The sequence below is a fragment of the Pungitius pungitius genome, chromosome 2 (assembly GCF_949316345.1).
Source record: "Pungitius pungitius chromosome 2, fPunPun2.1, whole genome shotgun sequence".
NCBI classification, from domain to species: domain Eukaryota; kingdom Metazoa; phylum Chordata; class Actinopteri; order Perciformes; family Gasterosteidae; genus Pungitius; species Pungitius pungitius.
In genome coordinates this window covers 12,400,567-12,417,006 of record NC_084901.1, presented here as the reverse complement: position 1 = coordinate 12,417,006, position 16,440 = coordinate 12,400,567, and the positions used below count along the sequence as shown (strand labels likewise).

Here is a 16,440-nt window from a genome sequence, read left to right as displayed (position 1 = left end):
AGGACTCTGTGCATGCACTCAGCTATGCCTCAATTTGAAGCGGCATTGCACATGTTATGAATTAACCTGTCGGGCCTGGAACAGCTCACTTCCTGCCTCATAATAGTGGCAGCAGAAATACTCTAATGACATAAATGTCCATATCAATTTGAGGAATTATAAAGAACTGCATTGTTAAAAGGAAAGATTGGAAAAAATGATCCAATCCATCACTGCACAAACAGCCAGGATACCACAGGACAGCCGTGTAACTTTCTATGCAAAACAAACAGTGAATATGGTGTCCTCTAAGTAAGTGTTCTCCTTCTCTTGATACACTACAAACATGCATTTCATGGCTCAATGAGCAGCTTTGCTCATTCTGTTATTTTGCAGAAAGTTAACTTTTTTTTTAAGATCCTTTTACTGATATTTTAGAATTATCTTGATTCCCATAAAAACTAACTGGAACAAACTGCCAGTCATTTTTTAGGGAAAGAATAAGGTATGACTGAATAGAACAAATAATACTTCAAATTCAAAATTTCTGCAAAATCAATAAGCCAAACTATTATTATTTTAATTCTATGCAAGTATTTTTACAATTTGTTTCCTTATAAAAAAAATTGTGGTTAGATCATGTGGGCATGCAAATCTTCTCAAAATAGCAAATTTCTAAAGTGGGACACAATTTCTAAAAGGAAAGCTGTCGAATTCAAACCTTATTTTTTTTTGGAAGACAACTTACAACTGTACTAGAATGTTAACGATATGGTATAATATGATGATTGCGTAATACCACGCTGAAATGTTATCTCTGCAGCAGTCGTAAACTACTTTTTACATCCACAACTGTGTAGCAGCTTGCCGCTATGATGATTTATCTGAGGTCTCTTCCAGCGGGAAAAAAGTGGGTGGGAGTAAGAGGGGGAGGCATAGGTGACCTGTGGAAATCCGCTATGCTCCCAGAGAACTCCTGATGTTTGTAGAGTCCCTGTCTGAACAAAAGGCCTCTAGTGGCTGGAATTCTGGCATAAAGTAGCCGAGGCTGGAGGAAGGTGGGTGGTTGAGAATGTAGGGAATGAGGCAAAGCTGCTGCCCACCCCCAACTCTGTTTCAGTAGTGTCTCTGTGTTCTCTTAGGTCTCTCTTACTCTCGCTGTAGAAAAAAAGGCTAGGGAAGTAGTGAATCACAGCAGAAGCAATCTAAAAATAACTAAAATCGCGTCATTCACACAGTAGAATACAAAGTAGAATCACTACAAATGGCATTAACTCAAAACTCATAACAAAGACTCCTGGCCTCTCCATACAATAACAAATGGAGTTAGGGAAGGAGAAGGACATCCGGAGAACGGACCTCTGCCGATGCAATGCTCCACCCTTCCCCAAGTTTCACTTCTGCTGACAAAGAAAATATTTGACCGAACTTAAAAAAACAAAACAAAGCATTTGTGTTAAAGGTTCAATATTTTTTCTTCTAAGCACTCTAGATGTGTAGAAATCGCCAGTGGCAGGTTCTATAGCACAAAATACAACATTGTTTTACATTACATGTTTGTTGAGAATTCAAATGTATGTTGCAAACAGTGATGCCAGGAACGCGTAACTTAGTAACGCGTTACTCTCATCTGACCACCTTTTTCAGTAACGAGTAATCTAACGCGTCCAAACCATTAATCAGATCAAAGTTACTTGTCCAGTCACTGTGCGTTACTATTTTGTCATTAATATTAAAATATATATTTGATTTCTTGAAGCCATGTAGCCTATGCGACAAAAAAGTCACGTTTTCAGCATGAGGGTCACGTCACGTGTCCACACATGGACCTACCACGCAACAATGGAGTAGAGAGAGAGATACGTATAAAAAGATTTTTTTGTGGCGCGATTATTACTCCCCTCAATACGACGAAGATGTTAAGAGTATTAAACAAAAGTTGAGTTGATGGCAGAGCAGAGTGTTGAGTGTGAGAGTTTTTGAGTGTAGTGTAGATCAGCGAGATGACGCTTGGCCTAAAAGCAATTGTTTATCCAATTTATTGATTAATCTGTTGATTATTTTTTCGAATAATCAATTATTAAAATAAATGTTTGTTGCAGGAACTTAACGTATTAAGCCAGGCGTGCACCTTTTACATAGATGAGATGGTGATGTTTATATCACTCTGAGGGCTGCTAAAGCCCTCGAGTCCTTTCTGTAGAACAGCCACGAGGGCACTCCTAAAAGTCCCTAACCCATGGACAAACATTAAATCAGGTCTGTCATTGTTGTTATCAGGATGTGATACTTACATTTAAAAGCTTTTTGAGGGTGAATTTAAATAAGATACAGGGTTTGCCGCCCTGATCTCCTCAGATAAGTCCATGAAAGCCCAGGGGCCCTAACCACTGGATGTTGGAGCAACACGGAGAGAAGAATGTGAGGATCTCAAGGATGGGAGGGGGAACATAGTGTACTGAAAGGTCATATACATAACAAGACGTCACTTGTCTCTTATAGAGATTCTAGGCTTTCAACTTAATCCAATGTAAACCTATCTTCATCATTAATAGATCATTTTAGAGAATCGTTCATGACTACATAACAAATCCAGCTCTGATTAATGAAGGCCTATTCATTGACTTTTAAATAGCCATGTCGTTGTTGTATGAATGATCCTTTTGTTTCATTTCCACATTTTCCCATCATTGCGTCATTTTCCAAATAATGTAATTTTAATTTATTAAGTTAACCTTGTGAAGTCTACCAGAATACTCTTGCACATAAATGGGCAGTATGGCCAAAAATGCATAACACAGTTGTAATGATTTTGGCAATATCACAGTATTTTTCAACTAAACACATTCATTCATCGATGCTGAAAAGGACCGCCAGCCACCTGAACAGCTGTTTACCGCGGCTGGTTTCCTGCTCGCTGGCAACAACCTGCGTATTAGCTTGGGAGCGTATTAGCGTGTTAGCGGTTGTGGCTGCTAGTGTGGACACCTGAGGCGATACTAGTGGCTCGACAAACTGAATAAATCATTTTCTAGTGTTTTTCAAAACCAAAAAAGCAGACAGGGCCAGTCTCTTGGCCACAAGTTGTGTTGGTGCATCTATGGTCTCTCTTTGTTCCAGCTGCATCGCTCTTTTGTGTGTTTTTTTATGTAGCTACGGAGTTTCTTCTTGTTGTGACAGCGGGCGAGCTGTACCCAGCATGTAATATGGCGGTGTAATTTCTAAATGTACAATTATTAATGTTGTAGTGTTTTACCCTGTTAAAAGAGCATTCGTTGTGGGTTATTAATTGTTGTTATAAAGTTATAAACAATGACTCAATCTCAATACACGTAAGACAAGGAGCTCTGACACCCTGGGGTGATTGTAGAAAAATATATTTTGCTGCTTACCGAAGAGGAACAACAGTCGTTACGGTATGACGATGTGTGAAAATCTCATACTGTAAGGACATTTGAAATATAACCCCAGCCCTACCAGTGGATTAATATAAAATGACGCCACAGTCAAAGTCTGCAAGTGCAAAATAAGTAACGAGAATAGTTCAGGTAGTGAGTGAAGATGAACTATGAAACTCTTAGCTGGGTTTTGAATGAGCTGTGAGATTTATCAAGAGGGTTTCATGTTTTAAAGAGACAGAAAGAATCTCATTCTATACACACTTCTCAGACAGTTGCCAGAGATCAATCAATCAACGCATTAATCAAATCAAAACAAATCATAAAAAAGCGGGATTAAAAAAGACTCCCTTTCCCTCACCTTGACATTATTATAGCCAACAGTGAAGTGCCAACACTTCAATCATTCACTCTCGCACACACACACACACACACACACACCTTAGTGATCAGAATGTACATGTGTCTTCTCTTTGTTCTGTTACAGACAAAACAGTTGTGAGGTTGTCATAAATGCGTTTTAGATGAGTCTGAAAACCAACAGACGTAAGAGGTTCATTCAGAATTCATTGATTGATTTCCAAAACATGCTGATTTCATGTCTATGCAGCTTTAAGATCGTTTCCCGATGGTGTGTGTGCGTGCGTGCATGGTGTGTTTTGTTTTCAACATTCCTGTATCACACTGGTCTTCTGACCTGATAATGTGGATCTTAAAGCTCAAGCTCCCTCTGTTTTGACCTTCTTTCCACCTCAGAAATGGTCGTGTTCATACCTGCTTTAGGGATATTTTCTCTTTTCTGAGTAAAAAAAACAAACAAGCACACTAGTGTGTTTTCGACATTCAGCAAATGTGAAAGATCTGCAAGCACACAGTTCTGTGATATACCATTAGGCCAATCTAGACATCGGCGCTACCTCCGTCAGCTCGGGTAGTAAACCAGCCAGTGAAATAATGATATCAGTTTCTGTAATTAAGAGCTAAATATAATATCACAGTTTATCAGCGGAAAATTCAAAACAAGGACAAAGAACACTTGAAATGATGATGAGTTTCAAGTTTAATGTTAATTTTCAACAAATGAGAACCCGACCTGGTATCAACATGGAAGGTGTTACCTCTGTGTGTAAAGATAATCTATACACAGAGAGTTTTGTTTGATCTCTGTACCAATAACATGTGTTATTGTACAACTGACCTGACATGATGTCAAGTCTACACGGTGTAAACATCAGCTTGAGGACACTTAAAAGTAAACTGAACGAAGCCGGGTTGTACCGCAGAAAGGATTATTCCTCGCCAAGCGCCGTTGTCACGTGCCTACTGGTTTTTGAACCTACTGGTTTGGCTACAGCCATGATGTACTTTACAAGTGTATCAACTTTTGATCACAACAGTGAAAGCTGGAAAGTGGATGTTGAGTTAAGACTATTTTGTATATATTCTAAGATATATTGTCCTAACATTTTTTTACTCTTGTCGGTCTTATTTTTTGCCTCACAGCCCTGATTCTGCCTCGGACTCAGCCTGAAGGTCAACTATCTACAGTAGTAAGATGGGTTGTCCAGAAAGCCTGGAGGCTATTTCTCTGTCACGCTTTCGCACAAAAAGAAGCGTTACTATATCTGACACCAATCACAATTAGCGCACTCACTCCTACCTTTACACATTCAGACATTGAAAGGAAAGAAGTTTACATGCTGCTAATTTCTAGGGTCTTTCCCGGCATTAATTGTCACCCCTCCCTTCCTCCTCGACCCTCCCACCCTGAGCTCGTGGTCCCTTGGACATTCACTTTCCTCACGTTTAAATCAGAGGGCATTAGTCTCAAAGTAACTCCATTTAACCTAAATAAGAGAGCAGAAAGAGGAAATGGGTATGAGTGTGTCCTGGGTGTCACATACATTGGATGTGACTGCGGAGAATCCCAAAGAGGCAGCATTATGGGAGACAGCAGGACAGCTGGCCAGTGGAAAGGGAAGTGACGCACAAATAGAGGGTGATGCTGAATAATACTTTGACCACAAATGGTACAATTCCTGCTCGATATTGTTGGAGCTAATCATCTTTATTAGTACCTTCATATGTTCCAGACTCCTCAGCATTGTTTTTGACAGCATGTGCATGCAGTGGGATCTTCACAAAATACTAAGATGCCACTTTACATAGAACGAAAATGTGTAATGTAATTTGAAGTCAACAAGCAGACATCCGCTATTAAGCAGAGTTCTAATTCATGTGTGTGTTTGCAGAGATTTGGGCGAACTGGTATTTTGCCAATGGCTTAGATGACTTAAGACCTTTAGTGGGAGGAAACCCAAACATTGTGCATTTTTTACACTTTTTATGCATCTCTGAACATGTTGTAGAAAACTGTAGAGTTCACCCACACTGGAGCAGGTTCGCAGGTACCAATCAAGCTGAATTATCACAAAACACTTAAGTCTTCAGGTCGTAGTTCCGAACAAGAAAGTCATTATTGTGGTATCTCTACACCAGTCGCTTCGATGAGACGGCCCTAAATACAAGCAACTTTTGTTTTTTATTATTTTCCTTGTTATTGCCATTACAAGAGGACCTTTTGTAGAAGTAGCCAAGTGTTAGGGATGCCAAAGCTTTACATACAATCCAATGGACAGTCACCATTTGGCTAAAGAAAAGGGGAACTGTGCACTACTGATGAATGCAATCTATTGGGAGTCGAGACTCCCCCTTCAAGCTTTTACTAGCAGAGGAAGCTGGTCAGCTTGGCGGAGGTCGGCTTATCCATCCTAGCACCTGCACACAGAGGACAGGACCTGCTGCCATAACGTAGCACAGCTAGAATGCATACCGATGAGGGACCTTGGATCCGCCGGGTCTGAATAAGCCTTGCAGTTCCTGCCAGCTGCAGAGTGGTGTTACAGAGAGATAAGCAAAGCATAACGCTCAATAAACCAAATACAAACCCCAGTCATGGATACACTCCACCAGCTGACCTAAAGGTTGTTATTTTGGCAACAGATAGATTTAAATGAATAAATCTTTAACAAATATTCCACATATTAATAAATACGGACAGTCCAGTTTGTAGACATAATCTTTCAACTACAACTCCATCACATCTCAAAGTTGCTGGAATCTTTCAAATACTCCACAATGTACTTTGCATTACAATAAACCCATGTGTTCATCCGTTGATTACTTTCACACTCACTTATTCCTCAGCTTGCACAGTGCCTTCTCCCATCACATGTTAAGGTAACAGTACAGAATTTTCTGAGTTAAAGGGCTCTTGATTAAGTAACAACTGAACATTTCCATTAACAGTAGATTAAAGCAAAGTACACAGTTTATACTGTGTTAATAACTTCTGGAAGTTTTGGTTAGCTGTGGCTTTTACAATGCGTGATGTAGCTCAGCTGAGGATGCCAATGACAATTGAGTTTTTACTCTAATTTTCCCTCATACTGAAAAACATTTATTTTATGTTCACTTTAAGCCATATGTATGCACACCGCTAACCTTGTCTCACGTTAATCAAGTTTATTTGTTCCTATTGGTTAACTTGCTAGTTAACTACGTATTTGATGATTTAACAGACTTATTTGTTATTGCATTATGTCTATGATAGAAAGGTTAACTGTATATTTTACTTTTTTCCCCCCATTTTTTTCACCATGAATCATTTTTAACTTGAATTTGCAACCCATGGCTTAACTAAACAATTTGAAAAGCACATAAAAAAAAGAATACATCTGCTTACAGGTTTTTATGCTCGTCAAACATTTACTTGTCCTTAGACTTCAGATTAAGGAGAAAGCATATAGGTCACAGCTGACCAGTTTGCAATCCTTCCAGTCTGCAGTCCTGCCAGGAGGGTTGATACTGCGTGGGTGGATGCTGCTGTGTAAACCTGGGACATGCAGGCCCCAGCAGGCAGCACCAAATAGAGAAACCTGGATTCAACTGTTTTATCAGTTCAGTCCAAGAGTTCAGAGGCTGCCCCCAGCTAGGAACTGATTGGTTGAGAACAAAAATACTATAAAACTATTTTTTATCATACGGCAGCCTGTAGTTCACCGCAGTGTTCTTGCACTTTTTAACATGTTTACCACAAACAAGGTGGTTTTACCATGAAGTTGTGTTTTCCATGTGACAATTGCTCACCATTAATTTACAGCTCACTTACCGAGACTTCGTTATTGCGGAAAAGCCTCAAAGTAGCGATTCAGATCAGAAACAGTCCTTCACATTTAAACAATGCTGCACCCTCTCTGACAAAAACAGTAACTAATGCTCCCTTTACACATCCACCACATTCCAGAACATTTTGGTATTTCACACATGGCAATACATTTGGGGGGCAGTCCAGTAGATGGTCTTAATGCAAAATACTCAACAGAAGTAGAAGGAGAAGATGGGGCAATGAATTTTAGGGGAACATGGCAGGCCGCACATTTTAAAACATAAAGCTGCAAGCAGCGTTGGTCGGGCCTTGCACATGCATGTCTGTTGACTAGTACTTGCCACTTCTGTGACCATCACAAGTTTAGATTGTATTTCCTGTGTGTACCAGCAGCGTAGAAAGGTAATTTAGTCAGGTCATAAACCTTGAATATTTTAGTGTATCTCAGAATATAATCCTAAATTGCATATTGCGTTGTTAACATTACGGTCAAGTTAAATGGAGGTCTCGAAACCAACTCCTTTTGCAGGCAGCTCGGAAAATCCTTGCCGAGTGATTAAAAGCGGGAAGAGCTCAGGAGAAATGGCGAACTGAATACATCCATGTGGAATAAGAAAACAAAAAACTTTTAGATAAATGAATTTAAACCGAATGATGAGATGTTGTGTAATCTACCATATGAATTATGCAGGATGACGATTGATTTCATTTAAGACACTTTAAGACAATTTACTTTACTTTAAATCCCAGTCTGGCTTTAGAACAAGCAAAAATAACTCCCTGTAATATTGAAGAAAACTCCACGTACAAGCACGATTTGAAAACTATTGTATTGTTATCTTACTTTAAACATATTTAGATTAGAGAAGTCTGATGGTATGGACAGATTTAACAAGGTAATTTTACCGCAGTTTATTGTAAAATGACTTGTTCTTTATATCTAATATATGTTCCCACCTAATTTGATGCAACTCGGCCAAAAAAAGTGTGTGAACTGCTTTATAAAAAACGTAGTAGGTGGTGCAATCATGACGTCTTGCCAATTCAGACCGGGGGCCGCACTGGACCCCCCGGCAGGGCCGGATTTGCCTTGAGTTTGACACGTATGCTTTAAAGCACATGTTCGTGGCAAAGGATGCGTCACAATAACAACGCTGTTGCACCAAACATTATCAGCTTGGTGGGCTGGGATGTATGTATTGAACTAATTAGATGGTTTTTTCAGATTTACCTACTAAGAGAATGAAGCCAAAGTAGAGAGACAATAAATTCCTGTTACCAGTAGGAGGGCCTATATACATACCAAATGTTCATGCAGCTAGTTGTAACCCAGTATTAGCACTAATCAAAAGGGGACGTTAGTGAGGCAATTCGTCATTCTGCCGCTAGCTGCAGTCAGTTAGATCGGAGCGATGGAGGCAGTAGCTCATGATGGGGAGAGCTTTTTGCATTGGAAGTTAGACAAACAAAGGTGCGACATACAGCGGAGAACTGTGCAGAGGAATTCCTTAATGTGACAAAAACAGAAGAGGGATGAGTGGCAAACGAACCACTTCATGCACTGCTACTTCCATCTCAACATCTACCCTGCGTGGGACACGGTCTGCAGAGGACCACTACTGCGGACAGTGGTTTGAAAATGTCCTGTACGGTAGCCGGAGTTTCAAGACACGAGCACTTCAACCAGTTCACACGCCACATCTTGAGAAGACGGTGTTAAACCGTCTCGGTCCGTCTTCCAGTTGAGAATGTCTGGTTCATGATCCAGCCCCAAAAAGAATGTATTGCATCGATTGTAGGGCGTTCAGGGATCTCTTTTGTTGGGACAAGCAATTTCACAGTGGAAACAATAAAGGACCATGACGTTTGCATCGGTCGTGTCAAAAGCATCGCGAGTAAACAAACAAAGACAACAAAGTGTTGGGTTTAGGTCCCTGGTTCTCATGAAGTCGTTGGAGCTTTACACCTTGCAAATGTGTTAAATATCCTTGCAAATAAATGCTTTGCTACTTGTTAGCCAAAGCCTTTTATGTAATGATTTTTCACATGTCATTTATATTAGCTCACACAAAGCCTTAATCCATTTGTTCCTGGCCTAAACTTTAGAACCCATTGTGGCCCGTGACTCAAAATGTTTGCCCCCCCCCCTTTAATATTGAGGGAAATCTATACAATCAATGTCCCACCTAAAGACCTATACTTGAAAAATGCAAGTACATCTCAGTTGTGAATAAAATCAGTGCAGAGAAAAGTACATAATCGCTTAAAAAATGGACACTTCCTCGTGGAGCACGCACAACAATCACAAGACTCCACTGATGACGGACTTGACCCAGGGCCCGAGCACGTAGTCGGAGCGGAGGACCTATTGTTCTTCTAATGTTATGTAAAAGAGGTTGGACAAGAGAAAGACTCGTTAATGACTCGTTAAGGTTCTTCCAGGCACTGAATAGTGTTTAATGCTGAGACCTTGATACCTTGCAACATTCATAAAATTTGCAAAAGGCCAAAGAAATGTAATAATTAAAAAATGAGGGATGTAATTTTAGGTATCTATACTTTATTTTTTGACTTTTTACTTCTACTCCTTACATTTTCACACAAATATCTGTACTTTCTACTCCTTACATTTTAAAAATAGGCTTGTTTTCCGGCTTGTCATCAAAAACAACACACACAAAAATATCCTATCCGGATAAATCGGGTAGAGTGAATTTGATTGTGGTTGGATGAGAAGTGTAAACATTTACTATCCACACACCCTATTGGTTTTCTCCGCGATGCAACTGCAAATCGGAGTGACGCCGGGTGCGAAAAGCGGTCGGTGGAAGGATCCTATTTTTAGGATCCTAAAAATAGCAACCACTAATTCAGTTTCAGCAACCAAAAAGCTCATGGCTAGTTCTTTGCAGGCCAAATATGAGGTAACTCATCTTTGGCAGTGCACTGCAACTGCAGTTCACCTGGTTTGTCTGGTCTTTTGGCCTCAAACATAGACTTGTGGCTGAGAATTCAGTGTAAATCCAAGTCAACCAAGCAGATAATTTACTTGCCATTGCTTTTGAAGCCACTGGATAGAGCTAATAGAGCTAATAAGTCTCAACAAGTGAAAAGTTCTTTAGCAAACAATACACTAAATCCAGCTTAGGCGAGGATTCAGTCAGGAAGGCCTGCTCCCTCCCCTTGGGTGGGCGGTCAGCTGATTGGGGGCGGGGTCATGTAGTACAAGCCAACCAGACGTGGGTTACCGCAAACCAATTGCATTGGTGCTGTCGAACGTTAAAAAACTGTTCTCTCGGTTGCTGTCAGTTGTCATTTCAGCACGCAGGAAAGGAAACCCTCCACCAACCCTGACACCTCCAAACAACAGCATAACCTGGCATATCAGAGGATCGGAGCAAAGAATCTCCACCACCACCGCAAGTGTCTGGACTCCCAACAGAGGGATATGTGCTCATCGCATCTCTGCATCCCGGCCCCTGGTCTATCCTACGGCAGGAAGGGCTCCAAGCCCCAAACAACTTTGCACTATAAATACTCGTGCCTGTTTAACAAATCATTGTTAAAAATTCAACAAGTCTCTCCTGACCGCAGAAGTGCCATCGTCCTGTCAGACTGTGGTGAGGTAGCATGTTATCACAATCGCCACTCTGAATGAACCAAGGAACTTTTGGACTGGTGGGACACAGGTTTGAGTTGTTGTTTGGGACTATTTTGATAATTGTTGTGCCAGAGTACGGAGGGTGCCGTACTCCGGTTTGTATTTGATTTGAAACAATACACTGTGTGTATGTGACTAACTGTGTGGTGTTTGATTGAATCGCTTATTTTGCTGTTTGTAAGGGAGAGCCTTTCAGAAGAGTGGCGTAGTTTCAGACGCTTTAGGCAGGCAGATTAAAGTTTCCGTAGCCATCTAAGATCTGCTCGCTCCCTTTCAAATCCACAATTTACGAGTCCATTTTTGTAGGCTCTTACTTCTTACTGTTTTCCCCTTTCACACATAGAGAAACAGGCAGGATATATGCAGGAGAAAGTTCATGTTCCCTGCATCTCTCCTCGCCCTTCCTGGTGGCACTTCTAACAGCCGACTGCTTCCCCCGCACTATCAATCAGGCTTGTTACTTTGGAGCTGATAAACACTGAGGCCTACAAGCTGTCAATGGAATTATTTAAGTATTCCTGCAGCCAGCGATGCAGAGTAAACATTTTGGAGATATCCCTGAAGACCCACACATACAAACACACACACACACACCAAGAGAGGAACCTCTGAATGCATTCAGCCCACAGGATGAAAGTTAATATCGAGATAGTACCACAATATAGTGATACAATCCATCTAAATATTAAATACAAACATAATATATAACTAGACAATATACCCCTTAAGAAACACTTTGCTTTTAAACAAAGATTTGCCCCTTTACCTCCAGCCACAAACAGATTTCTTCAATTGACACAACTCATTGTTCAATGTGTGTGCCACTATCCAGCGTACCACACACAAGTTCAGATGTTAAGAGAAACACTGACTTACCCATTTCCTGGGTCGCCCCCTGGGTCTTTTCTCTCCGGTCGCCTCAGCTTTCTGTAAAAACATATATTAAGGAAAAAAAACATGAATCAGTCTTGATCCTGACCTTCACTTCATGACATGAACATTCGACAGACCACACCTGATCTGAATGCCTGAATGCCTGATATATATATAGAAAAACATGAGATTTCAGAATCAAACAATAGGCCTGGATATATTCATCAGAGCACTAGATTGTAAAATTGATTTGAGGCTAATTTGTGATTCATTTTTTTGGCTGTACAAAATAATTTGAATTTCATTGAATTCAATCGATCTCAACTGATAACGAATATGTTTCATTTTTTTTGATGAATCTTAAACAGAGGGAACTGTTTCAAGGAAATTAATTCAAATTGAACAAAGTATTTGTGAGCTGATGATTTTTACATGTATCCACATCAGAATGCACAAGGCCTGAGCTGGAAGACCATGTGTGTGTGTTTACAGCGCATTCCCTTACTGTGAAAGGAAATCTTGGAATAGACCTGTGTTTGCTTTGAGGGGAGCAAATGACCTTTTCTTCTTAAGATTGTGTTTTTGAGGGGAGCGTAAACCCTACAAACTGTTGGGCGCAGTCAAAGAGCCAACCCCTCCCGTCACCCACAATTAACAAGACCAGACCTGAGTGAATAATTCAACAGATCCTTCATGGCTCAGGTTGGCAGCGGGTCCGGTGAGTTCTTAGTCAAACTGCTGACATGCGATTACTTTACTAGACAATGACCAGCAAGCATTGCTGGTGGTGTTGTGGGCATGTGTGTGGCTTTCTGCAGCTATTTGGCTCAGTAAACACCAGCTCCTCTTTCATCCTGACACCAAGCACACGCCACCCAGTCGGGTCACATGGAGGCAGATGGAGTCATGCAACTTGTCACCCACTGGATCGCAGGTTCAAAAAAGACCTTTAGACCACGTCCACGCAAATACAAAGAGTTCTTTCTGTCTTAGCAATGCACTCAAAAGTGGAGAGTACAATGATGTGCGCAAAAAAATGAAGGTAACAGATCACATTAATGCTCGGATCTAAACATTGTGGGGAGATCAGTTTGTCTGCTGTCTACAGTGTCGACTGGGATGAACAACATACATCAGTTAACAGATGAATCCAGGATGTGTGAGCTGAATGGGGAAGTTTAAAAAAAATGATTCTCTCCCAGAAAGGATGCAGCATGTACATAAAGTGCCATTGGGGTTGTTTGATAAGATATGTTTGTATATTTCCAGGCATTCGGGAGGATGAAAACGTACGTTTAAAGTCCATATCGACATTCTGTGTGCAAAGCTGAGATTTTTTTTATTACAAGTAAATCTCCCTTTGTATCCCTTTAAAGAAAGATAACGGTTGTCTTCTCAGTCCTGTACTGGCAGTCTAACCTTCAGATGCACCGTATCACTCAGCCTCTAGGTTCAGCACTGGAGAACCAGTGAGGAGATCTCACCAATGGAAATGGGTATTCTCCCTCTATGGGTTTTCTGACGTTTTTAAATAAATGAATCTACGATTCTAACAAATAATCCCAGTACCTTAATATTGGTCGAGTGTTTTAAACCTGTTTTAAAGTTAAAGTGTGATATGATGTTGTGATGCTCTGCGTAATGCTTGTGTATTCCATGACATATCACATTACTAGCCACCCAATCTGTGTAGCGTAATCCCAGTTCTCTGTTTGGGATGCTGCAATTTTAATGCGGTCTGAGAGACAACACTCTGTTCAATTAATCATCCGTGGATTTTATATGTCTGAGCAGTCGCCCTGAACACCCAGCGGTGGGATGGCCTCTCAGCGCGATCGCCTTTCGTATTTATGTTTAAGTAGTCGAGTTAAGGTAGGTAGTACAATTGATTCCCCCACAAGCTGCTGTGATATACATATATATATATATATATATATATATATATATATATATATATATATATATATATATATATATATCAGAGATTGCAGAGGTGATTGATGTGTGGAAGGGAATGGAACTTTTAAAATAAGATAGGTTAAAAGGTGTGGACCTACCCCTGGACTCTTTCATCTGGAAAGATTGATATCTTCCCTGTTCATCATAACAACCCCAGATGAGACGCGACCGGATTACGGTGAGAGCAGAGTGGTTCACTTTTCAAAGTGCTGGGAATGTTTACAGTGGTTCATGGTGGCAAGGGAGCACTAAGGCTGCTGTCATCATGAGCCTAACACAGTTTCATCTAACTAATGGGTGAAGACATTTGGGACTCTCCCCGACCTTGCTGGGATGAACAGCGCCCCAGCCTTAAAACATGAGGTGGAGGAAGTTGCTGTCAAATTCTGAAGCTTTTCCCCAGAATATATTTTTCTTCCCAACTTCGTCGATTCATATCTCTCGCGCGTGCGGCCAGAGAGCGTGTTGGTGAGTTATGGCCGTGCCCCATCATCACAGATGCGAAAAACGGGTTCCTGTTCTTTTATATGAGTTTGCAGTTTCAAGCGGGTTTCTATATTTGGGAGGTCTTGTTAAGGTACTCTTATGAGGGGGGTGGGGGGGTGGGGGGGGTTGTGGATTAGTTTTTTGATGATAAGAAATGAGGAGACACCTCAAGGATGTACTTTTCAAAAATCCCGTTTTGTGGTACACAGAGGCATTTTGGACAGTTTATCCAACAACAAAAAAAAGTGTATTTAATGACACCAAATGTGACACCAGAAGCCACAGATTGATTATCGGATCTAAGCCGGTGAAGGTGAAAAGGCATGTGTGTGTGTGGTTGAGATGCCGAAGCCCATCACCTTCTGCGCTGCCTTGGAGGGGCCCTTGTTCTTACTTCCTTTGGGGCGGCCCCTTGGTCGCTTGGGGACAGGCTCTCCGCTGGGTTCCTGAAAGGTAAAGGGGGGATGGGACATGTCAAGGGTGTCCAGGGACAGGAAACATAAAGCTCCCCATTTAGTCTTTGCTTAATGGTCCAAAACCAAAAGAGGGGAAAGGGTTGTGAGCGTGAATAAATAATAAATATAGTTATATGGTATGACGGGTTAAAATATCACACAATCTTTAACCCGAACCCACTATAACAACTAGCTGCTTGCTGTGTTTCTGAACCTAAGTCACACTGCAGTCACTACAGGACTTGATTTCAGTGTGACACTTGGAATAAGAATGTCATCCACAAACCCATTCACAGAAAGAAACACTTCATGCCCCTTTTTCACTCATGGTGTCAATTAAAGATTATCGGCCAGAGCCAAGACTGTAAACAGACACATTCCAGCTCATGTGTATGGAACCTATTCAGCATACATAAATGACTTAACAGCAGTCCATTTGTGGCAATACAGTTGCTAATGGGGATCCTGATGAATATAATACTACACGCTACTAAACAAGCAAAAACAAGTTATGGAGGGCTGCACCCGCTGGAACAATTGACTCAGTTCACTTCAAGGCAGAATAAACGCAATGTTCCTTAAGACAGACAGCTCAGATGAACCTCGGTAGCAGGACCTAAATTCCGCTAAAGTTTTACATCAAAGTAAAGTGTCCAAAAGGCGGAACAATGTGCACACGAGACTACCGCCTGCCCCTCGTCCTCCCGCCTGTCCGCGGCCCTCAGTGAACAGCGGCGAGACGCGGGCTTACTTTTGGGGGCTTCCTCGGTCTCCCCGGCCTCCTCTTCTGGGGCTCCGCTGCCTCCGCGGTGGGTTCTTGGGAGCTTTCCGTGGCCTCGTCCCCTTGTCCGCTCATGGTCCCTGCCGCCGCTGCGCCTCCGTTTATCCCGGTGAACAGTAAAAGGGAAGCGATACGAAGCCGACAAACGAGCCGGTGAGCAGCTTGGAAGGTTTTTAGTTTTTTTTGGCTCAGTAAGAAAAAGAAGACCGGACGACGGAGCCCGACACGCCGAGGGGCTCCCACTTAAAACTCGGCCAGAACGCACCGCGGCACCGGGGGTCGGGTACCACGCAGCGGCGAGCCTTGACAGCTCGGCAACGGATCTTCTGAGAAGGGAGTGCACAACAACTGCATCCGCAAGCCCACTCCAAAAAAAAAAACCCAACTGGAGCCACTCAATAAGGATAAAGATAAAGATTTCACCTCTCCGGTGGGCGGATAACACGGTTGCGGAGTGGGAGTGGGGGCTGGATGGGTGCCAGAGAAAACTTAGAGGAAGACGGAACTCTGGCTGCGGGCCAGACATGGCGGGCCGCATTTATGAATTAAATGGACATTTTCACACGTTTCAATGGAAAGTCCTGCAGCTGGAAAGTGAGCCCGTCGGAGCTCGCGCGCAGAGATGCTCCTACAACAACGTCTTCCAAGTTAACTGCGAATGAATAAAGCCCCCGTTTTGG

General features: G+C 41.8%; 1 protein-coding gene across 1 annotated transcript in view; it reads right to left on the bottom strand.

Moving 5' to 3' along the window:
- The window catches only part of hmga2 (high mobility group AT-hook 2), a 29,805-nt gene extending 13,603 nt beyond the window's left edge, over positions 1 to 16,202 (bottom strand). The window contains exons 1-3 of the mRNA XM_037462203.2: positions 15,731 to 16,202; positions 14,884 to 14,970; positions 12,083 to 12,133 (exon numbers count right to left, since the gene is read on the bottom strand). Of these exons, the coding sequence (XP_037318100.1) occupies positions 12,083 to 12,133; positions 14,884 to 14,970; positions 15,731 to 15,835 (243 nt within the window). The 5' untranslated portion in view covers positions 15,836 to 16,202. The remainder of the gene's footprint in view (positions 1 to 12,082; positions 12,134 to 14,883; positions 14,971 to 15,730) is intronic.
- Between the last annotated feature and the right edge of the window lie 238 nt (positions 16,203 to 16,440).